Source organism: Diachasmimorpha longicaudata, chromosome 8, assembly GCF_034640455.1.
Source record: "Diachasmimorpha longicaudata isolate KC_UGA_2023 chromosome 8, iyDiaLong2, whole genome shotgun sequence".
NCBI classification, from domain to species: domain Eukaryota; kingdom Metazoa; phylum Arthropoda; class Insecta; order Hymenoptera; family Braconidae; genus Diachasmimorpha; species Diachasmimorpha longicaudata.
Window position 1 is genome coordinate 5,543,220 of NC_087232.1, and position 27,023 is coordinate 5,570,242.

The following is a 27,023-nucleotide window of genomic DNA, read 5'->3' on the forward strand; positions in this document are numbered from 1 at the left end:
ATAAGAGTCCTCGAGGTGTATCTGCCTCTTTATACGTTCACGTCACGGCTCGTCGCACGGGTCTTGCATGTCCTCCAAAGTACATATATAAACCCCCTCCCAGAGCCTTCCCCCCCCCCGACCCTTTACTCCCTTCGTCCTGTTACTAGGACCCCAAGTACACATACAAAAGTTTTCTCTGACAAAGACACATGATGAAAAAGGTAAAAACAAAAATAACAGTGAGGAAACAACGAAACCCAGTGCCTCGTAATGAGACTAAAATGTTGAAATATACGAAATAATGAAGAGGCGACAATTAAACTCCACCCTATATGCGCCCCAATTAACTCACAGAATCTCTAACCACAACTTTACATGGTGATGTTTTTGTTGAATGGTGGCTTCTACACAGCCCCCATTGTATTTTGGATCGTTGACAATTTAAAGGATACCAATTAAGACTAACAAAAAAATTTACGTGAAAATTCACTCATTTTTTTACAATCCGTAAATGCTGAATGAAAAAAGGAATGACAATGAGAAAAAAAAAAATGAATGAAGAGAGAAAATATGAAAAATATCAACGGAGAAACGGGTGACGATCTTCCTTGGACGCATCTGTCTTTGACATTCAACGTGACGGCTGTTTTATTGGATCGTGACGTCAATGCTAACTTTTACCATCGGTGTATCATCTCAGAATTAATGTATCTGTATTTTTTCCGTTTGATATTTACCCGATGAAAAGCGATCAATTAACGATTTTCGTTATCATTTTCAGAAGACCGAGAACGCGTAATTAAATTAGTGATCAATTGAAATTTCGATGAGTTAATTTATATTTAGAAATAGCACATCATCAAGAAATAAAGAATCGAGTTTGATGACATGTCTATATCTGACTTGTAATAGTTAGATATATATATATTAGCTCGTTCAATAGTTGAAACGTAGGGAATCATTCGTTTGATAATTTTCCCTTTTACAGGAAGAGATTTACTCAATAAAAATTAATCGTTTCCGTAATTTTTATCAGAATTTTTTCACAGAGAGGATAATCCCCTCCAATGTTGTATAGAAAAAAAATATTATTGTTTTTGCTCTTGTTTTGATTGTTTGATATAGGTATAGAATAGATTTCAGATTTCCCGACTGAGTCTGCCCTGGAAAATGAAGAAAATACATCGGCCGATTGCTTTGGATCGTTTTTTCCCCATTTCCCTCGTGAGAGTTTCATTTCGGTTTGTTTTGGATTCTATCTTTAAATAGAAGGTGGAGGAGGGGATTGTTTCAAAATAAATAGACCCACTGATGGCAACTGTTCTGCTATCGATTTCGCTTTACCTCAACTGCATTGGTATTTCACACAGATACGTAGATTTTAAAATACCAAATGCCCTCGTTTATCTCCCTCGAGTTTGTTACAGCTGCCATATTACTCAATAGACGACTACATAATTACATTGGCCACATAACGAATGAATATGTATGAATTACTCAGGCTAATTAGACATTTGACTACAATCTTATCTAAATCGTTTTCCATTGTCAATACCAGTGTTTCAAATAAAACAAAAAATTCAAATAAAACCAAATCAAATGAATTTGATTAAAACAATCCCCATTAACACTTTCGGAACAAATGAAACCAGAATATTCAGTGTTTTATCAACATTTTGTTATAAATTTATTCACAGATGACAGTGTGAACAACGCCCTCCACCCAAACAGAGAAACAGCTCCTCACATTACCGGTACCCTAATTAATATTTTACATACACTAACAGCCGAGCGCCTATTAATCGTTTATATTCACAGAAGACTTCATCTGAGGGATTAAAAATAAAATTCAACTGACGTGAAAGCGAAGTTGAAGCATCAATGGACTTCAATTAACTACTAAATTATCCAACAACAATTAAATAAATTCGTTGATGAAAGTAAATCCTCCTTCTACCCACAGATAAAAATTTTAAACTAAAAATTATTTTTTAAACACCTTTCGGCTGATAAGTTCTTGAAAATTCAAGCTAACATAAACGCAAATGAAAAACAAAAACCAATAAGTACAGAAAAATAATCACTGCGACCAACATTTTCATGTGACATCCACCTTCAACCCCACCCCCCCACCCACCGCCCCTGTACTACCGACCATATCACGATTATTCGCTTTACTACCTACACTTAACATTCACCGCATTCTCAACGCTTCCATGCACTGTTCGGTGACTCTTCACGATTACACACTCTATATAATCCAACAATAACAGTTTAGGACTTTGGGATGTTTCTGGCAGGCAACCCTCCTCCACCCTCTCACCCATCCCACCCTCACACCCTTTACGTCCATCGTCACGTTTGTCTCTGGTGGCCGGTTACGCGCGTGGAATTTCGCACCGGAGTTCATCACTTCGACAAAGTTATCTATGGTAACATCGGCATTAGATGATTATAGAAGGGGTTTGTAAACTCTAGAAACAGTAAAACCCCCTGGGAGCAATGAGGAAGTGTCCAGACGTGTGACAATGTCCTTTAGTGATCCTTGGAAATAAAGAAAAAAAAAAAATCATCTACGTGATCGGCATCGGAAAACGAAGATTTCGAAGCACTGATTTGTTATTTATTGAAGAAATTATTGTACGAAAGGATAATTAATTTTCCGTCAATCGAAAGGGATGATTTAATTTCATCCGGTTCGTTGGTTCTTAGAATCTCAATAATATCATTATCTGTCATTTTCTTTTTATACTGTACGACCCATTTTATTATTTATTCACGACTCAGTGGACCCAGTAAGAAAGGGGAGGGAGGGGGGCATGTGTAATCAATGTAATGGATGAAGAATTTTCCACTCCTGGAAATGGTAACTTTATTATTGATGATCAGACGAATAATTTAATTTCTTTTTTACTGTAGAGAAAAGTTTCAGCATTATGCCATTTTCATAAATCAATTTAATGAAAATGAGTAAAAAGAAAACTGTCAAACTGTTCATTTGAGTGTTTCCCAAGCTATTTGTAAGATACCCTCGTGTTATTTTCATCCCCATTCCTCCCCCTAAACGTTTACCCCCCCCAACAACACTTGTGAACCGTAATACCAAGGAGAATGGTCACGGAACGGCAGCTACCCGGTACCCATTGCAAGTGTTGGAAAACTTGTAAAAGGAGAAACGTCACACGGAAACTTGCAACACCCTGGTGAGTCTCCATAGGCCACTGCCTACATTTGGAGATCACCGAAGCGTTGAGGGCGTTTATCCGTGCAAACACCGTTGTTACCAACACAGAAACACTTAATATCTCTTCACCATTGCCGTTCATCTCACTTCCCTTTAAATTAATTCCCAAAATATCATTAACCGAGATGAAACAATCCATTAACTCAATTTCCACCCTAAAAAGTAGCATCACAACGTTCAAATTTACCAGCGAATTACGCACCTGTCAGTCGCCAGTGTTTCATGAATATTAAACGAGAAATTCACCGAAAATATAATCCGACGAGAGCCGCCCTGAAGGAAGTGGAGATTAAAAAAAAAAAGGGAATAATCAGTCACCGAATTTTTTTTTGCATTTTTTGTCAGATCCCGCCCCTTTGTGTATATCATTGGCGCTGTCCTCTTCCACTAGCCCTTTTTTCCTTATTAATATTCAAAAAAATAAAAACCGGAGAGTAAGGTCGAGCGAAGGACGACTGGAGTTTTAAGAAGCCGTGCACATTGCCAACGGGATCATCACATTTTCTTCCGGTATAATCGGCTCAAGCGCTCCAATACTTATAAAAGAAGAAAAGGCCATTCGTCGTCAGACTAAAGAGACGAGCTTTTTTTTTGTTTTTTATTTTATTTTTATGAACCACCAAGGAGAATTAAAAATCCAACGTGTTTTCTGAATGAAGTTGGGACCAAATGGGCCATGTGAACGTGTGTATTTAACACGGAATGCAACAAAGAGTCTGCACAAGAGCTTGATTGCGTGTATGTGTATGAGGATAATGTTTTCACATTTATGTGACCGCTTGTGACTGGACATTGAACATGAGAGAAAGAGAGATCGAAGACTTGGCGAGTGAATGTATAGGTGGTTATATAGGAAGATCGGTTTGAGTGCCTCGAGGATTCACTCAAGGGTAGGTGTAAGCAGATGGGACGACAGTTGGTGAGCTTGAGAGATGAGCCTGACGAGACTCGAGAGAGATATTTTGACTCGTCAAAAATACGATAAATATTATTTTGCATTTTTTCATGGAATAATAGTCGAGAATTGTAGCAAAAGGGGGTTAGGGGGTTGGGGGTTACGTGTAGACTTTCATTAGGAAATCATAATGATTTGAACGATTTATATAAAATAATATTTGTAGATTATATGACATGACAAACCAGTGGTCGCAAATAGAATTTAATGAGATCGCAATCTCTCGTCCAAGTGGACATGGGTAAAAAAATTATCGACACATTTGCGACATTTATAAAATAATTGTAGAATTGTTTGTGATTTGAGAGCAACCACCGACTTTATACAACTCCCAAGAGAACACTTGACCCGGCGCCCTACGATCGTAACAAGCTAGATAAATCTCTGAACGGTGGAAGATCCGGTTACCAGAGCGGTTTTCGCTTGCCTCCAAGAGACAAAGGAGCACCAAAAAAAAAAAAAGGCAAATGAAAGACTAAAAAAACATGCAAGAAACAATTGAAAAAAAATCGGAGACTGAAAGAAAAACAGAAGGTATTTCTTTTTGCATTTCGTCTCTCTGATGTTTGTCGTTTTTCGGGTTTCTTCTATTTTTCATCATACTTTTTCTCTCCCAGATCACTCAACTGAACAAATGTCTGAAGAAGAGAGAAGATTGTCTGCTCGAGGTTGTGGTAAGAGGCTCGATCGAGCGAGGAGAATTTTTCAGAGAAAAATTTTGCCCCAGGAAATGAATTTCCTGTTGCAAAACCATCTCGTGATATATGACTACAAATGCATCTTCCAATTCATTTTCACCCCAAATATACTGAAAGTTCCCACTGACATTCAGGGAAAAATGAATTTCTATTAAACAATGACACATAAACCAATGAAAATACAGAAAAGTGAAAAATATAAGATGTTCTACATAAAGTTTTCTCATTTCATTTTTGAACATGAAGAATTTTCAAGAAATAAATAGGAGTTGAGTTAACCCAGAGGAAAGTAGTTTCTGAAAAGTTTGAAAATTCTTGACTGCGTTATAAACTTTGATAAATCTAACGTTTGTGCAGTGACGAATAGACTTTTATTGGCTGGTAGTATAACGGAAATATTTTTCGAATGAGAGTGCACTGTAGATGACCAGAAAAATGAGGAGTTACGTGTTTTTTAAGATCCCCAGACCTGTTTCTTCTTTATCTCCTCACACACAATAAAAAAAAGGAAAAAAAAAATTCGTGGCGTATCTTGCCGACAGGTGTGTATTGTTTACATACCTGGGGCAAGGTCGTCTCAAAATATAATCTCCAAACCGTCTTTTCACCGACAAACTAAAGAAAATAACCAAATGGAATTTTCTTAATTTTTCCATCATCCTTACAACCCTCACTAAAATTTTTATTGTTGCATCAAAAGATTATTTTCAACCTCTTTCAATGAAAATTCCTCAACTCCTTTGATATTTTGAATTTCAAATAAATTCCATTCCACGTGTGAATGAGGGTCTATTTACCCAACCGAACCAGACCCACTAAATTCAAATTAACTAGTCTTTCACGTCGGCACATCAATCAATTTTCGAAATACCCTCACGATCAATCCAACAATAAATAATATTTCGAAAATCACTCGACCATTCTCCCCATATTTTTCCAACAAAAGTCAACTCACTGAAAGTACTAATATGATTTAAATGCGAATTTTGTCGCAACAAATTGCAGAATTACAAGTGTTTCATCAGAGATACGTCATAAATGGAAAAATAAAATGATGAAAGTAGATGAAAATTAACTTCTACCCATTCACTGTATCCCTCACACCATCGACAGCAATTTTACGTTATAAATACATTGAAAAAGCATATAAGAGCTCAGCTAAATTTTTGATTCAGCAAAACATTCCCATTCTTCCATTTAAAACTAGAGATGATATTTTATTTATGGAAAATGTATTCTGCAATTCATCACTTAAAACAATGCAGACATTTTTTCGATTCATAATTGACGAACGACTGCAACTAGAGTGGAATAATTCCATGGTTTATCTCAACTTCAGTTGAGTCAAAATGGAATAGGGGGGGTAGGCTAGGTCGAAGTAGCAGAGACACGCCACTGAATATAACGATAACGAGAAAGAGGCATAAATCTGTGCCCATATATACAATATACCATGCATACATGTATCTCATATCCTCTCGGGGCATTTTGAGAGGACTGCACATACGCTCGTCTGGCAAATATTTTTCTATGGCTCTCGTCCTCCTCAACTCTGTATAAAATACACTTCTGTATGTGGAGGTATACGTTACTAGAGACTGGGTATCACGTGAGATGTGGAAAAGTATCTCTTCAGCAGAAAGTATCGCTGATAACGTTTCTATGCAACGCAAATGTATATTTGATTTTTTTCCCCTATCCCAATATAAATAGTCGGGGAAAAAAAACGTGGGTATTAAAAAATTATTTTCATTTTCAACGATGTCATAGAATATCGTGATTTAACTTTGATGTCAAAATTTATAAAGAGTTCAGAAAATATAAACGTGAAGACATGAAAAAAATATTATTCAATATCTTCAGGAGATTTTAAAGTCACTGGATTTTATTATCAATTTTTTCTCTCATTTGATTGGCAATTAAATCTATCAATTGGAAAAAAAATTGAGAAAATTAATGATAATGTACGTTGAATAAAGGGATTGTTAACAATCGCTCCCTTTGCCCTCGTTCATATTGTACAAATGCTGGGGTCCGTTCAGCTAACGGTACAAAGGCGCCCCCGCGCGAAACAAGACAAAAAGTGCGTTTATGGGTGAGGAAGGGAGAAACCCGAGTATATTACGTTTTAACTTCTATACCTATATGTATAAGTTGGTCCCGATGTACCAGTTATCTCGAATACGAGAGCGCACGTTTACCTCGCACCATAACTTTTCGACTTTTTCACCTTCTCTCTTCTTCTCTCATATGAACATACACCATGTATACGTCTATCTCATTCTATCCCTGTTATGTACACGTCGATTTCGGAGTCAATTCAATTCAGAACAGGGAAAAATTGAATTCTGCTCTACTTTTTCTTATTTCCCTCTCATCCCAATATTTTGTCATTTAATTCAGAACAAAATGTTACACGATGAGAAAAGCCGAGAGAGACAGAGGTGGAAAGAGAACATTAAAACCAGAAACATCATCTATATACAAAGGTTTGTCGTAGCGTAATGAAATTATTTCGAACGCTAAACTCGGCAGACACTTAATCGAGTTACCAACACGAGAGAAACTGCGGTCAGCAACTATAGCTTCCCAACAATCGTATACCCCCAACGGTGCACTCGCAATTGGAGACAAATTTAAACGAGGATGAAGCGAAAAAAAAAAAATAATTCTGATAAGAGCATGTGAACTTGCATTGAGAAACCGCTGACTCGGAGCATTGACAACAAGTAAATATCTTACGGTGAGACAAAAAAAATTGTCAAAGGATTTAAGTTCGAAAAAAATTCGTTGTTGGCGACAAAAAAATTATTTCTTAGAGCTAATTTTTCTCGAATGGCAAAAACACGGAGAACCAAAATTATTTTTTCAAAATTGTAGTTCTTCGATCTAATCACTCTCAAGTGGTACCAAGTTGGGTTTAAACCCCATCAAAATTGTCAGGGAATCGATGAAAGAAATTTTGGATAAAAATTCAACTTCTAGAGGGCAAAACGAAGGTACGAAACGACAACCACATTTTAGGTGAAGTTTTATTGGAAAAATTATCCTTGAGAGGCCAATTTTTGTGGTAAAACTAACCACCATCCCTCATTTCGCCCCCTGGAGGCTAATTTTTACCAAAAATTTCATTCCATGTAAATGAATATTTGCCAAAAATTTTTTTTTTTTCCTCAGCGTATATAATTACGAAACGGTACGGTAATTTCTCTCGGGGGATAATTTTCGAGTCTTCTAACTTTGGACCAAAATAACCTGATGATAATGATAACTCACCCTGTGCGGCGCTCGAAGGAGTCGATGTACCGCAGCAAGTTGGTTGATGAGCGGCAAGGTCGCGCTGAAGGTGTGGACGGGTGGCCTGGGTGGTTCTGGATAGGAGCTGGCATAAGCGAACGGATCGACATCGTTCAGATATTGCACTCTGCACGTCAACGACATTCCGCCACACAATAATCCTTCACTATTTCAATATTTTTTTTTTCACTCACTCACTCACTCACCCCCGTTTAACCCTTAGACCTCAATTCCCACGATTCCTCGAATTGAATCGAATAATGATGAATTTAGTCAAGGAGAAGTGAAGAGATAAAAAAAAATAAAACAACATTCACAATAAAAAATTGTTTGTCGTTTGGTTGCTTTAAAGCTGAACGTCTCTGGCCTTCTCTCCACTGCTGAAAGTCCCTTCGGTTTTTCAACGAACCGGTTCACCCGTTGGGCAAACGCGTATACACAACGGAGGCCAACTTCGACTTCTCTTCCCTTTATTTTCATCCACAATTCCCCCTGAGCTCTCTCACATGTCTCTTTCTCTCTGTCTTTTACATTAGTTTCATAAAAACTAAATAGAAGAATCGAGGGAGAAAGGAGAGACTCCTCAACTCCACTTGATTTTATTCTATTGAAAATTTATAATTTTTACTTCAAACTGTCATAAATACCCACAATTTTATGCTACACTGATAGAAAAAATTAATTTTGTCAAAAGAATTCGTTTGAATTCATGAGGTGATTAGTTTTCAAATAAATATGATTTTGTTATTAATGTCAGTGATCTCTCCTTGATGGGACAATTAGAGTTTATCATCTCCAGAAATTCATTGATTTATCTCAAAGCTAACACTCAAGACTCTTCTGATGACTAAATGGATTTTTACATTGTTGATTAACCAATCAACATGATCTCATGCTGTGAGAAATAAATTATTATTATTTGGACGGAGAAATTTAAAATTTTTCACCAGAATGCACTGGTAAACAATTGCTCTAGTGACTACATTGTTTCAACATATCTATTTCAAGAGAAAGACACCTCAATAGAAATAATTTTTTCTGCCAATGTCATTGCATCTTTGTGATAATATTCATTTTCAGTTATAAAAAATTCTTTAACCAATATTTTTGGTTCACACGCTACCTGAATTATCATAATTCAGGCAGTCTATAGATAAACTGTATTGATAGTGAGTTAAGGATATTCTTCGACTGTTTATTTTGGATCTTGAATTATATTTGACAGTTATTATTGAAACAAACTGGCTTTCGACAACGTGACTGACCGTCGGGTTTCATTAAGAACGTTTAGTGCTGGCGGCCTTGACCACAGATATCGTATGAACGAGTGTAATAACTTGGATTTTTCCTACTTTTACAAGTTAATCTTATTGACAGAGGAATTTAGTCTAGTCCAATTTATTCATCATTGATGAAAATTACCTCTAAAAGGAATTTTTCATGATACAGACACATTTCCATATTCATTGCCATCTATTCAAAAAAATTAAACAATTGAAAAAAAATTAGTTCTGTACGATAACTACCACAGAAACATGTACGTGTTTTTAAATAGTCTCCCTGCGAATGAATATTCATCTCCTTAATGTCCCGGACTTGTTTAACCCAATTAAACTCTCAGAGACGGTTTTGTAATGGTGATTTGTGGATTTAAACAGCCGAGGTGACGACGATAAAAATTTTAATAAATCATTCTTTCACAATCAGTTGACAGTTGAAGCTGTAACTGATTTTCTCAAGTAGTTCTCAACTATTTGTCTGAATAAATGAGCCAATTTAATTGATGAAAATGAAATTTCTTTGGACGAAATGTGGTCAAGTGAAGATGTAAAAGCCCAGAGGCTTCATTTTTCATTTGAGTGATATATTACGAGTGCTAAACTTATCCAACTATCATTTACAATTCACATACCACACTATGCAACCATTGACAATTAATTTCGTGAGAACATCATCCAAATTGCCTTTTATAAAAAAATTATGCTGTTTGCAAACAAGAAATTAAAATCATAGGAACTTTCAAAATTCTCATTTTCCCCAGTACGAACCTAGGACATCAACTGGGACCGAAATGAATCTCCTGAGACTGAGCATTTCCTCAAAGAAAAATATCCAAAGTACTGGGATATCATTAAAATAATCCCCTAGACCATCAATAAAAAAATATAAACTTTCTCTTGATATTTATCTGCTAATGATTCTCCAACCTGTATTTTCCTCAAAAGTAACAAATAAACTTCCTTCAAAATTTGACAATAAAATTGTAGCCACGTCGGTAACCTGTCCACTCATGCAGCCCCGGATCAAGGGAATTTAGCACTGGCTTTTTGTTGGGGTCATGCAGGTATCCACATTGTGGCAGAGAGAACTCGTCATTCTGTAGGAGGTTATGCATTCGCATTGTTCGGTATGCCTGCACACAGCGAGACAGAGAGAAAGAAACTACAGAGGGAGAGAAACTCGTGATATCTCTCCCTTTGACTCCATTCCGTATATATATACATATACATATATATATTATATAGGTACCGGCTACCGGCTCTACGTACAGACCAAGAGAAAACACGAGGAACAGAGAAGAAGAGAGAATGAAGGAAGGATAGCTCGATGAGAGGGGGAAAACGAGTCTGCGCCATACCTCGATCGAAATGCCTATGGTGGCTCTCAGAGTCAAAAGATTATAAAGCGTTCAGGTGACTTGAACGTATGAAATTACATTCGGTCAAAAAACTCATTCTTTCTTCATCCTTTTTTCATGACTGAAACTCCTCTTTGAGATACCCCATCTCAACGTGGGAAATTTCACTCCAAAATTGAGGATAATTCAGAAATTAAAGGGCAATTATGAAATCAGTGATGAATGAATTCAGGGTTTTTTTTTGGAATAAAAGAAGACGATTTTTGATTGACAACGAGTTTCCTGGCCCCAGAATTCGTCGAGGAATCAACTGAAATTTGTTGGGACTGAGAGACAACATGGAATGCATTTTTCGAGAAGACAATGATGATATGATTTTTATGATGCTGACTGTACACGAAGAAGACAATGATATTTGCAGTAGAAAGTTCAGAAACCTGGAAGAATCGAGTGAATAACAACTGTGATGGCAAAATATGGCGACCTCGGCTATCAAAACAAACGTTCCAAAACAATGGAATTGTATTGTCGTGTGAGGAATCATCGCGAGACTGATTTAATTCGATTGCTAGAAAATCACTAGAGGTCCTGAGTAATTATTTGAGGCGAAGAATGTTCGACCAATAATGGAAAAGATTGTTTCGTAAAATTTATGGTGAAAAAATCTCGAAAATATTAACGCCAATGGCTGAAGGCCCTCGGGCGATTCCCAGTTGCGAATTCTCCCAGGAACTTGCAACGATTTTCGTCAGAAGTAAAATCAAATAAATATTAACCTCAAATTAATAAAATCAAGATCCAAAACAAATATTCGAATTCCTATATTCACCAGTGCATGCGTAATAACGATGTCCTGGAGTCTGCGCTTTCGTTCTTTTTCAGCGCACCAAGATCGAAGGTCACGTGCTGTGTTTAGATATTTCGCGTCGTTACAGTCTGCCATGTGTACAAAACACTTCACTCCATTTTCACCGATTTTTCATACATGTTGGCTTTGTTTTTTCGATCAAACAAACATTCCGAGCACAGAGGGGTGAGAAAAATGGTAAGAAAATGAGCGAACGGCCTGGGAACGTGCCTAACCTCGCGAGCGGCCGCCGCTACACTGAATCGCACGGACACCTGTCGACTCCGGCATACACTACGCCACCGTACGGCCAACCCCCTCCCTACTATCGACAGAAAAAGAATTGACCCCGGGATCTCCATAATCCAATAATTATCATTATTGAAAAGAAATAGGGCGACAAATTTTGAGTGTCTATTTTGGTGCATCTTTTCTGAAGAAAATGGGGTAGGATGATTTTAAAAATCTGTCTCGGGGATTTGTTTAAGTATTTATCATTTCACGGATTATTTTAGGGGAAAGCTGTCATTTGGTTGATATGATACGTTGAAATAATGAAGTACTTTAGCTCGAAAAACCGAGAAAAGTACTTTACAAATTGGTACCCGATCTGCAATAATCTTTTCATTTTTTTCCCTCCATATTTAATTTCAATTTATTTCCACCCCTGCATGAATTTATAGCGGGTAAATTTCTATTGTGCTACCTGTCAATGGCTAGCCATTGGCTACCGATCCAAAAAACAAATACGCATCGCGTCGATTTATGCGAGTAAATAAATATATTCTGAGTTTGAATCACGTAAACATGGAAAAATAGAAAAATACTCACACAAAGGTAATATTTTTCAATGTTTGATTTTAAATAATTCTGATAAATGTAATTGCATAAGCGCTATCATGAAGCTCCTATTGTTGACAGTAAACGCAAACTGGATATTTTTTATTTATTTTTTTAACATACTTTCCCTCCATTGCTGAACTTTTGTAAATTATTTTTAGTTGTTTCTGAACTCGTGAAAAGTAAACAAGCAGGATTTTTTTTGCTGAAATTGAGAGCAAGTATGTACGTACAATTGGGTCTAGAGACACGAGCCAGCATCGTCTGGGAAAAGGAGATTTCATTGTCGAAAACACATTTTCGAGTCAATTCCACACGATACGGAAGTTTATCTCGATTCTTTTATATTTTTTGTCGCTCCCATATTGTTTTCTTCTCTTACTACCCTCGGAAAATTTTCAACCACGGAAATTCACGGCTTTTCCGTCCAGCACTGGCAGGGGATATGTGTGAACAGTGAAGAGAATTGTGAAGGAATTATGAGTGATGAGTCAAGAGAATTATGTAAGAACAGAGTCGAGTATGATATGCAAAACCGGAGAACACAAGTCACTGAGGATCGCAATCTTATTACAACTGAAAATGGTTCACGAGAATTAATGGAATTTTTAATTTTAAACTCCAGAATCAAATGACTTTACTCCAAGGGTCTTGGGCACAAACTTCGGATACCGCTAAATTTGTTTTTCAAATATCTGAGAAACTTCTGGGCCGGGGTAGTTTTAATTGTCATATTTTGAATTGTAAATTCCCTGACTTTCCAATAAATTAATTTCACCGTTAAAACTGCAATCCTCTTTCCAGCAGTCCAATTGAATAAGTAAATATTGAAATTAAAACAACAGGGGACTGTGCCACTGCGTCAGAAGGCAGGTGACCGTTGCTTGATACGTTATTTGTTTTTTTACGTTTTATTTCCGCCTATTCCATTAGTGCTCAGCTTTGGGATGCGCAGGAATATTATTTTTTCATGGAAAGGATTTTTTTTATTGAACTTTGATTTGATCATCTCAAATTGAAAGTTAAATTTCCACCCCCCCCCCCCTCCCCTTTAGAATAAAAACTGGAAAAATAAATCTCCAGACAGTAGTCTTTGTCCCTAAAATTCAAAAACCAAAAAAAAGGGTCTATTCGTGCGTGTCCCCCAGTTCGTAATAAACAATAATGGCCTCTCACCACCCTCACTCATGAATGTCGACCTATTCCCCCTATAGATTGACGCGTCTTTTGTTTCACCCGTTTTTTTTTTCAAAACGCCCTTTGACGTCTTCAAAACGCCCAATGCCCTCCATATATGCATACTTCACTCCCTTAGAATGAACAAAAAGCACATGTAGGAGATTCTTTATAAAAGTGTGAAAGGGAGTGGACTTTTTGTCCTCAATTTTTGTTCATTCCTCCTTGTCTTTCCGTGCTTTATCTCCTAGTGGAGATGAGACGAGAAGGAGAAAAAAATTGTAAAAAGAAAGAAAAAAAATGGTCAATAAAGTGAATGTACTGGAGGCACTCACCGGAATGTAACCGTCTGGCTGTGGTCTCTCAGTGTCCCTGAAAAACAAGTTGGAAAATGATTCGTCAGGATGACTCTGCTAATACTCAATGGGGATTTACTATTTCAAATTAATAACTAACACGTTCACGGTAATTTTTATAAATTTACCTTCCACGACGCTGGATGACCGGCGTTTGTGGGGTGCTGTCGTGAATTATCACCTGGTCAGCATCAATTTCTTCGCATTCAGAGCTATCATCCAAATCGTCTGTAACAAAATTGTTTCGCCGTAAATTAGCAACAATTCCACTCTCAACGAGAGAATTTAAATGTCATAGAGCGTTGATAAAAGCACTAAAGAAAGGTCATAAATCTAAACTCCGAATATTCCGAATATTCTGCAACCAAACGTGCAATAAAAACGATCCTCTGGGCCTTCTTTCTTCCTTGAGAATCCCAAATTCCGTAAAATCCCCAAAACTCACGTTCCACTCGTTCACGTTCGTCCTACGGTTTTCCCTAAAAAGTTTTTCTATCACGCTGTGTGGGAAAGTCACTTTTGGGTACATTTCACTTCGCTGCGCGTGTCTAAAAGCCCTTTTCTGCTGTTACAAATTTTCCCAGAGCAATTTGTAAATTTTTCGAGTGAATCCCGTAATTGTCAAGCAAAACGCGAGTTGCCTGACGTTCTTTGTTGATGTAGAAATTACTATTGTTGTTCGCTCAATAAAATTGGTTGAGATGGATTAACAAGACTCTGTGGGAGGATTAATTTACCAGGCTCAATCACATATGCGATGTTGATAAACAGTGAATTTGTTTACAACTGATTTCACCAAATTCGACTAAACTCTCGGTACTTAAAAGTCACATCTCCCACTCAATGAATGAATATTTACATTACAGACCACTTTCATGAATATGCAATGACGAATTCTAACCCATGGGCAGTTCGATATTGACGCGAATGTTTTTACCTGTGTATAGCCACTTTATCGGATGTAAGCGAATTGAAATACATTGTGAAATGGATTAAATGTATCAACGCAGTGGGCAATGGTAGGCATCGAAAAACCTTTACCCTATGAAACATGAAACCGAGTAAATTTGCTGTTAATGCTACTGTGGCCCATAAAATCAATGGATTCATCCGAATGTGCGTTGCGTGTAACCCCATGCTGTATTTCCAATCTCCCCTTTTGCTTCCTCAATTCACCCCCGGCCTTATCGCTATGTTTTTCATCTAGTAATCCGACTAATCCGAGTGTAATTCAATCGGTTTTCCTCCCTTTATCTTATCCTGTCGATCAATAAATTTCAAGGTGCGAATGGAAAGCTATGATCGTCCGAAGAGTAATTTCTATTATTAATATTTAATTGGAGGGCAACACCCTTCACTCGCTTGGCTTGTGAACCCCCATCACACGCTACGAGACCCACCATGAATTTTAATCTGCCGTTTATGTCCTTTAACTCGATTTTATTGATGAGCTGAGAATAGTATTTAGGCCAATCTCCGATGTAAACAGTGGAAAATATCCGGAAGTGAAAGAAAATGCGCATTTGGAGAATTTCGATGGTATAGGATTTCCATTAAATCAGATCGACTTACCCTCCATCATTTCCTGTTTGCGTATACGGGACATTATGGGACTCTGGCGTGGTGTTACTTGGCCAAGTAGATCGTCGATGTTTGTGTGGTTCCCAATGAAGAGGGGTAGGGTTGATGGCCGTTTCCTGTAAGATTTACGGGGTGTCGAGCGGCCAAGTGACTGAACGTTGTCGTAGGGTGAGCCACGACCCTCGTAACAGTTGGGTGGTTCTGGTGGATTCTCGATCTTCATGGAAACAATCAGATTAGAAAATACTTTCAGAGGTCAATTCAAGAATTTATTTGTAAGTTCAGACAGGAATAGAAGAAATATGAGATCCAATTTGTATTTTCGTCTATTCCCCGAATGAATCGAATAAAAAATTGATCGGATTATTATTATGCAAATAGATGTAAATAATGTTATCAAAGTAATGAATAGTTTGTGGCCTTACTCCTTCGGGACTAGCGCGATCACCAAGTGGCTCGTTGGGAGGTGGTGGAAATTGAAGAGGAAATGTTGATATTGACCTCGACTGTGTGTCCACTGAATGTGACTGTAATATATCAAATTTCTCTAATGATTCGTCTGAATCATCGGAATTACTATTTGTTTCTCGATCCGGAGTTATTTTTTGAATGCCATCTGGTATATTGGAATTACTGTCCATCCACCAAGCTCTCTCACCGGACTCGACGTGACTTATCCTATGGTGGCTCCTCGTATGTGTCTCGTCCTCAACGAGGCTCACTGAGTTGTCACCACTGGACTTGCTAACGCTTATCGGTGACACTATGGCAACTGGAGGATAAACCTCAATGCCCTCAGGCACGTCTGTTGGATCCTCACTCAACCACCAGGCTCTCTCTCCAGACTGCTGATGCTTTAAACGATTCCTACGTTCGCTTGATGTGCGACTTGAATTTTTTCTCGCCACTGGGGAGGATGCTGACGTTACTTTTTTCACCTCATCTGTATCAAACCACCAGGGACGTTCTCCCGAATCCTGTCGCCAAATTCGTGTCTTGAATTTACCTTAAAAAAAAAGAGTTTAACGTGAAAATCCCTTCGCCTTTCCATGATAACTTGGTGTATCCTTATTCTCCAAGAGCAACAATAAAAAATCACTTCAACATTTGTATTTTTCTTACCATCATCAGGAAGATTCGTACTGACAGTTGTCTCCTGGCTGATCTCATCCTGACAAACGCTCATCCTTTCAACACCCTCAGGCACATTCTCCGAGTTCGAGTCCATCCACCAGGGTTTCTCGCCCGATGATTGATGTCTCAAAGTCCCCTGTCCCGTTCTCTCGCAACTCTTTTCGTGTGAAAAACTTCGGCTATTTCCCAAGCTCGACGAAATTGATTTATTTACTGACGGTGACCGCGATATTCTCATCCCTTCTGAATTCTCTTCTAAATTTCCCTCACTGTCCTCCTTATTTTTGAAAAAATTTGTAACAGGCGTGAGCGTTCTAATTAGAAAAGATTTGGCTTCCTCAGATTTCAGTGACTTCTCACTTCGGGATCGTGGACTCGGCGAGGGCCTAGGAGGTTTCTCCATATTAAACGACAATTCGTCGGCCGAGGAGGCAAGTGCACTGGTCCTCGAAAAATCTCCACTAATGGTCCTCTTTCTCTCCATTTTCGGAGAATTGGAAATTCTCTTGCAACGAATCCTCTTAGAGGCAGATCCCTCGTCATCTTCAGTACTTGAAGACTCACTGCTCGAATCACTACTCTCTGAGCTCGAATGTTTTCTCCTCATCTTGGATCCACTTCTAGAGGTCTGTAATCCACTGAATCTCGGCAGTGATGTACTCTTCGAGTCACTCCTCGCGATACTACAATTCTTTCTCTCACTGTTATTCGATTCTGAGTCTTGTGAACTGATTGAAACACTTCTCTGCATTTTTTTCCCTCTTTTCCGCTCATACTGAAGTCTCATAGCTTCACTGGCGTCCGGCATGTTAAGAGCAGACTTGCGAAAATCCTTATTAACATATTTTGTCGCAGGTGATATTTTCATATTAGCATTAACCTCACAAATTTTAGGTACCGGTGGTTTTCCACGTGCTTCAGAACCACTTGTCCTGTTGCTATTCACTCTACCACTGGACACCGAAGAAGACTGAGATCCGTTGCCTTTTATTTTTGCCTGATGACTAGGGGCGTTCGAGGATTTACATTTGCCAGTTGGCAAACTGACAGATGAATCCGACGAGTCGGTACGCGTCATTTGACGCTGCTGATTCAGGGACTTTGTTGAGCTATTACGTGATATTGATTTGGCTACACCCTCCGACGATGCTGTTGAACTTACTGAACCACCCCGCCTCTTCAGCTGTTTATCTCCTTTTGATTCTTCACCAGTCAGATTCTCTGGCTCCTTGTGATTATTCGTATCGTCGTTAAAAGAACTGAATTTTTGGCTCAACGATCGACAGTATTTACGGGGATTGTTCGGTTTCTTCCCTTCTTTTTCTCTTTCATTTTGACCAGTTGGCGACACCTCTGGCTTCGGAGAAATTTCATTATTGGAGTCTTGTCTACTAAGACCCTGAGTGCTCGAAGAAGTCAATTGTGAACAAACATCCACCGGGTCTTCCGTCGACGCAGCTCCGTTATGGTACCCAAAGTTTTGAATTTTTTGGCCAAAACTTCTTGAAGGTATCAAAGTGCCTTCGTATTTCTTCCCATTGTTATCCTCTTGAATAAATTGTTTCTCTTGAGCTTCGCCACGTGCCGATTTGTCTCGAGAATCGCCAGATTGTTGTTCATAAGTAAAGCCACTAATTCTCGGTCCATAATTCCGTGAATATGAACCAGACGTCGGGAATTTGTCGAGATACGAAGGCCAAACTCTTCCACTGGCAAATCTCGAGTACCTCGTTGAACAATCGTCTATTTTATCCGACTGTATCTCAGCGTCTTTCGTCTCCGATTTCCTCTTCAACTTTGTTATTTCCTTTTGAATTAATCTCGCTGCCTCTGCTCTCCGATTACGCACGAATGACGATGACGCCGGGGGGCCCGGTGATGTGCCTCTTGAAATTACTGTTAATGTAATAACACTCTCAACTTTTGTCTCTTGAGGAGGCAAGTTGTCATTTTCCTCGGGTATTGTTACTTCCGGATTTTCCGTCACTGTACTATTTTCAATCTTTCTTGACTTTTCAGTTGCAATCTCACAACTGGCCGACGGCAATGCCTTACAGTCTTCTTTGAAGTTTGAAGGTATTTTCACACTGGGTGAACGCAGTCTCTCTGAGTTTGAATAGCCAACGGGGGTTGCTGTTCGTTCACCAGCACGTGATATAGAGGGAGTGTATCTAGATGAGCTGGGATACCTCGAGGCAATCGGAGTTGTTTCAGCTGAAAAGTTTAAATAACAATTACCGTGGGTTTTTTTAACAACTTTTCAATCTATATCACATTGCTATTGCAATGGCCTCGAACAATGAGTTGCAGTTGGAGGGTAAAAATTGATGAAAATTACATTTAAAATCCAAACAATTTTTACCTCGTCAATGGCAATCCCGAGTCGAAATGTTCAGTATTTATTGTCATGAAATAATGTATATAATGTGAGGCAATGGATACTTTTTTTCCCCCAAGTGTTTCACTTACTTGAACTTCCACTGCGTCCATAATTCGACACTCTCGGGTAAACTCTGAAGCTCTTTGTAGCAACTTCTGGACTTGGCTCTCTCGAACTTCTACAAGTTCCGCCAGTAGCACGTACACTTTTGTACGATGAATTCTCAGTGCGCTCCTTCTTTTCGGCCGGTCCCACGTCATAGTTACAACGTGCTCCGGAACCTGGATACGTATTTACTATATAGCGCTGTGTTATTTCTTGCTCTCTGGGTTTATCACGTGATGCAATGCTGCGATTGTATTTATCGAGGACTGAGGACGGTCGATCTGCTGTTTTTGTTGGGTATGAGTACTTCTCAAAGAGTGTTTTCTCTGGTATTGGACTCTTGCGTACATCCTCCAATGATGTGCGACCGGGATTTAGGCGATTTTTGTCTGATTTTTGAGCTAGAACATCGATTAGCTTCGGTTATTACAGGGGAATAGGATTGAAAATATACAGAAAGCCATTATTATCATTGCTGTTTTTTTATTTTTCCTCACTGTAATAAAAATAATAATAACAATATCTGGCATCCAACGCGCTCTTTAAAGGCCTTGAAAGGAAAAAGGTAATACAACAAATCTATAATCTACTTATTCAGAGAAGAGTTGCAAAAATTCTCACCTGAATATTTATTGTACGTTTGATCATGACTCTTGATGTCCCTCTTATTGAGTGCAGCATTACCATAACCAGATGAAACCACACCGTTGATCCTGTCTTTACCAGTACCCAGTCCTCTCGATGTACTGGTCAAATTACTCGAGTAGCTCGTACGGTAGTTGGGCAGACTGGTGCTCCCAGACACAGGATTTCGGGCCAACGTAACGCCCACACTGGCGCCACTTCTGGGCCTATATCCCGATGAATCGTTCTGCAAATATACATGAATACATTGATCGATTTATCTACGTACATTATGTATGCAGGAGAGGCGAACAACGTTTATTTAACGCATCACCAGGACTACGGACATATGAAAAAATGAATTCAATTCGGTTGAGGACATTTTCTCGAGCGACAGAAGACAAGAATTTGACCGAACCCGTTGGGCAGAAGCATCTTGACTATTTCTTGATATGTTGTGGTTCTAATAAAAAAAAAACCGAATAGCTGTGGCCCTTCAAAATTCATCGGATATTTCCCTGGTGTCTTCCTACCTGCCAACCAGCGGGAGAAGTTTTGCAATAAAATCCCTCGCGTTGAGCCCTCGGGAATTTAATCTACAAAACTTCTACCTCTTGCTACACAACAAAACAATTAGGAAATATCCTGTATTTTTGAAGGTCTTGGGGCATTATGTTAATATTTATTGAATTATTTTTATGTTAAATGAATTCATGAGTGTATATAAGGGTTATTATTTATGAAAATACAAACTCAAAGGGTATTTCATTGTTGATTAATTCGTGGACTGTTTAAATGATGAAAACCCTGACAGAAAAATATTATTTTGCCAATCAAATATTCTGGCAAGAATTTAAGCGGATTTTCTAGTGAGAATTTCGGGCATTTTCTTGTCGGAAACGAATGCAATTGGAAAAATTATATTTTATTTATCAGTGAATGCAAACATCAGACCGACTTTCTGTAGAATTAATAATTTTGTTCAATGAGTTTATTGCAAGAGTCAATCATCTCGTGGTCTTGCTTATTCTGTCAAGAAAACATTCTCGTGATATTATAGTAAACCGTTCTATTGATATCATCAATTGAATTGGCTTTCTCAGTTGACTTTCTCGGGGAGCAGTTGAATATTGAGGGAACGATTGAGCCGGCTGGCGAGTGAAAAACAATAATCTGTCAATTCGGTTCAATTAACATAAGTTTTGGCAGGATGCCTCTCTCACAAGTCGAAAATAGATGGCCGGTGGCAAACCCAGCCACACACGAGAGTATTAACCTCTTCTGTCTCTCTGTTTTCCTCGACTATAACGGGTGGGTCAAAACTGAACATTCAAATTTTTATAATAACTTGTAATAATTTTTTTCCCTTCCGTTGGGACGTTCATAAACCAGGAACAACTCTCCATTCATCTGGAGATTATTTTTTCGTAGTGAAATTGTATTAGACCTAAACAAAAATAATCATCCCTGCCAATGATACATTAAGCTCAAGTGCACCCTTGAAATATGACGAGGGGAATATTCTCAAGTGTCCGTTTCCATCGTGACTATTACGTATGTAGATTCCGATCTCAATCTCAATCACGCGGAGAAAAAAATTCAGTGGAAATTATCTAATCGTTTGCTAATTATTTTCTGTTTTTGCCGTTCGAGGAAAATTACCCTATCGCTCAGTGAAATTTGTCAATTGATTGGCGATAGTTATCTCCCCGGAAAAAATTTTTTTATAACAATTATCACTTACTAACTGCGAACTTAAGACGAACAGAACTACAACGGCAATTCTTTCTTTAATTGCAAGAAGAATTCTGTTTATGTAAATAATATAAATATATCATTTTTCAAGATACGATAGTTAATATTTACATGAGACTTTCAACTGTTTACTCTTATTTACTTTATACGACAATTGAAAAATTAAATTTTCAATAATGAAAATGTTGAAATGTGCAGTTCCATACATATCATGTCCACAGTATTTCTCATCTCGTTGCACCCTTTCTTTGCTGATTCTCTCCCTCTTTCGTTTAAACGCACGAGACGCTCGTTATTATGGTAATGCTATTCGTGGCGATAATGGAATTGGGACAGTGCCTCGAAAAAGCCCCCCTCCAGCTCTCGGGCTATATCGTCCAAAAGCGATTCTGAAGAATATCCTGAGATAAGGCTCACTACTATGGCATTGACGTACTTTAGCATTGGCTATGATGTCTCAAGAATAATCAGGCTGAATAAGAAAAAGATTATCTGATGAAAATGGCTGAGGAGTTGAATTCAATTTTTTTCAGAATTAATTTTATCACCCTGGCACCTGTTGGTTTTTTAAATGAGTACAAATAGGGTTAAGTCACCAATGGATGGACGTCTAAGGAACTTTAGAGCTTTATTGAACGATGAAAGATGGATAATGTATGTGTGAAAAATAATACGAAAATCCATAGGTAGAAAAATGTTGAAAGGGTGAGAAAAAAATAATCGAAGTTGAAAAATGATGGGATATGTAATAAAATGGATGAAAATTGTACCCATAGAATAAATCCTTGATAAAAAAAAATGAAATTGCTATAGATGTGAATATTGAAGAATTTCCAAACAGGAAATATTTTCCCACATTCTACAAAAATTGAGATTGCACTTCACTACAATCCAATAAATCCAAATCAATTCAAGGAAAATCCTCATTCAGACATTCAGCGATGGAGATAATCATCCGGCAAATGGACATGTCGGATAATAATCAAACCCCTATCATCTTCTCCAATCAAACCCCACGATTCACAGATTATGATTTTTTTCTCCTCTATCAGCTTCCTCTGATTGATTTTCCGGCCTGATCTCTTTTGTTTCCCTCGAATATCGAATTGATTGGGCGTTGAGTTTCTACGGGAAAAGCGTGTATTGTATTGAAAGTCCGAGAATAGATCTTGCTACTACGTGACGGAATGAAATTGAGAGCAGTGTGTAGAAACACGTGTGTTGAACGAAAAGGGAAATAGAGAGAAAAAAAAAGGGAAGAAGAGGTGAACGAAATACAAGTGAGAGCCAATCGACCTTGCTTGTAAGAGAATTCGCTTGTAATGGGTAATGGTGGGGATTTTTCACACAGTCATCGGGTCTCCATCGACCAAAAGGACAGGAACGAGTGGTCAGGAAAGGATGGATGGGTGAATGGCAAGAACATTCCCATCAATCCCGTGTCCTTTTGTAAGGTAAATTAACCACTCAATGGGACTCCATAGTAGGAAAATCAAATTTTCTTTATCTGATAATTGACACTTTGTCCCCCACTATGATCTGATAAATAAGTCTTTTTTGTTATTCTAATAACTATGAAATTCTCTCCCATTTTTTTAGTCTCGAATTATGAAACTCATGAGGTAAAACCCAAACGCTTATCTGACTATTATTAATCGACTTAATCAGTAATTAAGCTGAAATGAAAGTGCTGAATACTCGTGTAATTCGATCGAATGAAGTTTGTTGAAATAGTTAGTGATTCCTTCTAAGCCGACTTCTGATTATTTAAATAATGCCAGAGAGGCAAAGATCGGATTGTGTTCAAGTAATCCCACAAGTAGATTAATCATTATGCAAAAAATCTAAGCTTTCGTGGAATTATAAATACGCAGCACATTACAAGCGAGCGATAATCGGCTGAACAACGGAGTCATCAACAATTAATCATATTCTGAAAATTACTAATGAAAAATGTACTTCAGTATTCACTAATTTCGGATTATGAATTTTTCCTTCTCTCTAGTGATAGAATAACTCAGTTAATTCTACCGAATGAATTCATTAATTAAATATAATTCCGAATTATATATAATAATATATTATACATGTGGAGATTATAGAAAATCTCTAACAGTGCTATCATTCGTTATAATATATAAATATTCATTAGGCCTCGTCATACATTATATATACTTAAATTAAATATAATCTCTGTATATACTAACCCCACCCATCTGCACATTTTTTTTGCTTAATGAGTCACACAAAGCGAAATATTCTGTAAATTTGCAGAATGTTCAGGAAAAATTCCGTATCAGTTTCGTAAAATTTTTACAACTGCAAATGGGTAATTTTTATTACACTATTTCTCTCCGGGCTTTAACTACTACCGAATGGTTCACATGGATCAACCTCTTACCCAACCTCATTAACATCAACCGAACACTCCTATGACCAGGGATAAAACTGAATTAACTCAACTGAAACGATGGAAATTGTAAAAATATAAGAGAACAGTGCAAATTAAGCGATTCACTTATATCAAGGTTATTCACTGAATTTCCCAAATAGCCCTCATAGCGGCTTATTAACTTCGAAGGCCCATTCATGTGCATTCATTTCGATGAATCGAAACCCATGAAACATGGAATGAGAATTTAATATGCTATCAGAATCACTTGTATCATAACTGGGCCCATCCAGCCAGGATAAATAGATAACCGTGGATAATAGATGAGGACCATAATAGCCAACACTGGAAGGTTCAATTAATTGAAGAGTGTCAGCTTCAATATAACCTACGATGGACTCTCACTTCTCGGCATGTTTATTACAATTTATGATCCATCACAACAAATGTCATAGTTGATGGATTGTTACGGACACATGTTCATGTAATTGGGACATCTAGACAACTCATTAGATTTTTATTAAACCAAAAAGCTGATATTTCCGAGTCATCTTATCGTTCATCCAATTTAGAGGACTCTATATACGACACTATGAAAGAAAAATTATCAGTAATTTACTAGTAAATTACTGGTAAAAAAAATATTTTTTTAAAGTTATTTTCAATGTGTATGTGTCTGCCTCATTGTTTACATGGTAAAAGTCTCTACATTATGCTGTTTCAACGACTATCTCGCCTGTTACTGGTCAAGTTATTTTACGGTTTGGACTTTGGCTGACTGCCAAATTTTTTGGCAGGTCGTGTCTAACGTTAAACAAGTCTATGAGCACTGGTATGGAACAAGAAACTCGTTGTAAAATCCATTTCACTCTCATTTTAGATATTACTATTCCAAAATGAAAAATATTTCACCTAATTTCGATTAAAATAGATCCTGGTCCTTCCGGTAAATCAAAATATACATCAAAATTGCCCAAAATTCGGAAAACTCAATTATACATTTCCCTGGCGGTTACCGGTAATTTCCCAGATGACCCTTAAAAAAAATGAAACCCATCCACATCAAATTACTCTCACACTGTCGAACTGAAAAAACTAATCCATCAGGAGAAGTTTGATTTCTCGAATTTTTCAGTGGAATCCAAATATTCTTTGACTCAACCACGTGACCTGTTAAATCATAATTAAGGCTATTAACAATTTTTTTTCCTCTTCCTTTTTTTCTCCTACCTCGTCTGACTTTCTCTCTTATATTGTTTCGGCTTATCTTTTTTATCCCTGACCAGGAAAAAAATTTGTCTCTCGTCTTGCCTCCTGCAGCAATACTCTCGTCTCGTCTTGTTTCTCCTCTGCACTTGCGGTATCACTAGTGGTTTCCCATTCTCCTCCTGTGTTCTACCGGAGAGCGAATGCGGTCCTGTGTAAAATCCGCAACCGTATGCATAGAGTTGGGTAGATTGTCGCATGGAACCCGAAAAACGACTCGAAGGCCGTAAAAAAATACTTCAAGAAGAGATAACAGCACTGATAGCACGATTTAGTCATGACAAACCAATGAATTTTAATCCCAAGGTAATATCTCCTCGATTTCATTCGAAAAAATTTTAAAAATTAGCCCAACAATTGATCAATTTTCCTCCAACAACTACACAATTGTTATTAACCAGTCGAAGAATTTGAATAAACCGCAGGATAATTTTTCTCGAACGATCAATACACGATCATAACACGATTACCAAAGAGTACAGTAATTTCTTCTGCATTTTTCTCTCCCTGCCCTCGCTATGGGAAAATTACCAGTCAAATTGTAGTAGAGTCACGTAAAGGTCTGTCGATAAAAGTATATTTTTACTGTCAGTGCATTGCTCATCGATAAAGACAAATTGTGGTGCAATGGGTGCATTGTTATAACCTCGGTCTGTGTGAAAATTCATCGAACCGAGAATGTGCAGAATCGAGATGTTTTCAGGTATACCAGAAGGGTGGGCTGGAGGCGCTATACTTAGTACACGTAATTGGAAAACTTCCGGTGCCTCGCTTTATACTGTATCCAAGTTTGACAAAGCCTCCGCGAGTGGAACGATCAAGGCCAGGGAGAAAACAGATAAAGCGAGTCAACGTTAGAGTTGAATGCCATGGCAATAAATTCAAACCATTTTATTTCCATTTTTTTTTTCCAGTGAACATTTAATTAAACATTGCACTGCACCGATCTCGTGGAATTTCAATTCTGGGCGGTCTTTTAAATTAATCAAAAAAGGATACCAACTGAAATTTCGTAGTCTTTTGATATTTTTTTTATTGTTGATTTGCAACGATGGGAAGATGTTAGAACAAATATTTAGGGAATTTCATCTGAAGGGATCAAAGAATATATTCCATCGGAGATTTTCTTACAAGCTCAATAATTCCTATGCTCAAAGGAGTGGAGTTTAAGCTTTAAAAGCTCAATTGCATATGGGGCGTCCCACGCTTCTTCAACGGTGAATGTTGCGAGCATCAAATCCCCAAACTTTTGAATATTTATATCTCAACTACTACTCACTTTATCTGGAAAATTCAAAAAGGCTTTTTCCTTCAAAACATGCGATTTATTAAGGAGAGAAAATTATCGTTAAGTCAAAGTGAATATCATTAGTTAATCCAAACGTAAATTATTAGTCGTAAAATATTTGTAAAGACCATTTCTCAAATCCTTTTCTCCAATCGAAATATGATAAATGGGACATTGACGTGTTCCTGTATAATAAATTTTTCTCGTTTTACCACTTCGTTATGGCATAAAAAATGTATTTTTGCTCCCGTTGCAAGACCATTAAATCCCCTATAGAAGTTTTCACTCTGAAAATATTTATTTTCACACGAAGAAATGGAAAACACTTTGAATGAATTTTATTAGCAAAAATAATGATAACAGTCCGCGGAATTGGACCGATAAATACGGAAGGTACATGACACATGGGTCATTCAAACCCCCATCGCTTGGAATAAAGCCCCATGGGTCGTCGGTAACCGCAGA

The 27,023-nt window shown here is 37.7% G+C and overlaps 1 protein-coding gene across 12 annotated transcripts in view; it reads right to left on the reverse strand.

Annotated features, from left to right (window-relative positions):
- Fhos (Formin homology 2 domain containing) overlaps positions 1 to 27,023 on the reverse strand; it is a 117,398-nt gene that overhangs the window by 86,105 nt on the left and 4,270 nt on the right. For 6 of the 12 annotated variants that reach the window (XM_064126619.1, XM_064126610.1, XM_064126608.1 and 3 more), the window contains exons 2-8: positions 19,855 to 20,104; positions 19,218 to 19,634; positions 16,737 to 18,962; positions 16,040 to 16,620; positions 15,606 to 15,831; positions 14,162 to 14,261; positions 14,013 to 14,049 (exon numbers count right to left, since the gene is read on the reverse strand). In XM_064126619.1, coding sequence (XP_063982689.1) covers positions 14,013 to 14,049; positions 14,162 to 14,261; positions 15,606 to 15,831; positions 16,040 to 16,620; positions 16,737 to 18,962; positions 19,218 to 19,634; positions 19,855 to 20,104 — 3,837 coding nt within the window. Of the gene's footprint in view, positions 1 to 8,155; positions 8,781 to 11,643; positions 11,925 to 14,012; positions 14,050 to 14,161; positions 14,262 to 15,605; positions 15,832 to 16,039; positions 16,621 to 16,736; positions 18,963 to 19,217; positions 19,635 to 19,854; positions 20,105 to 27,023 lie in introns of those variants that run through there. The other 6 variants (XM_064126616.1, XM_064126618.1, XM_064126612.1 and 3 more) reach the window with 4 other exon arrangements.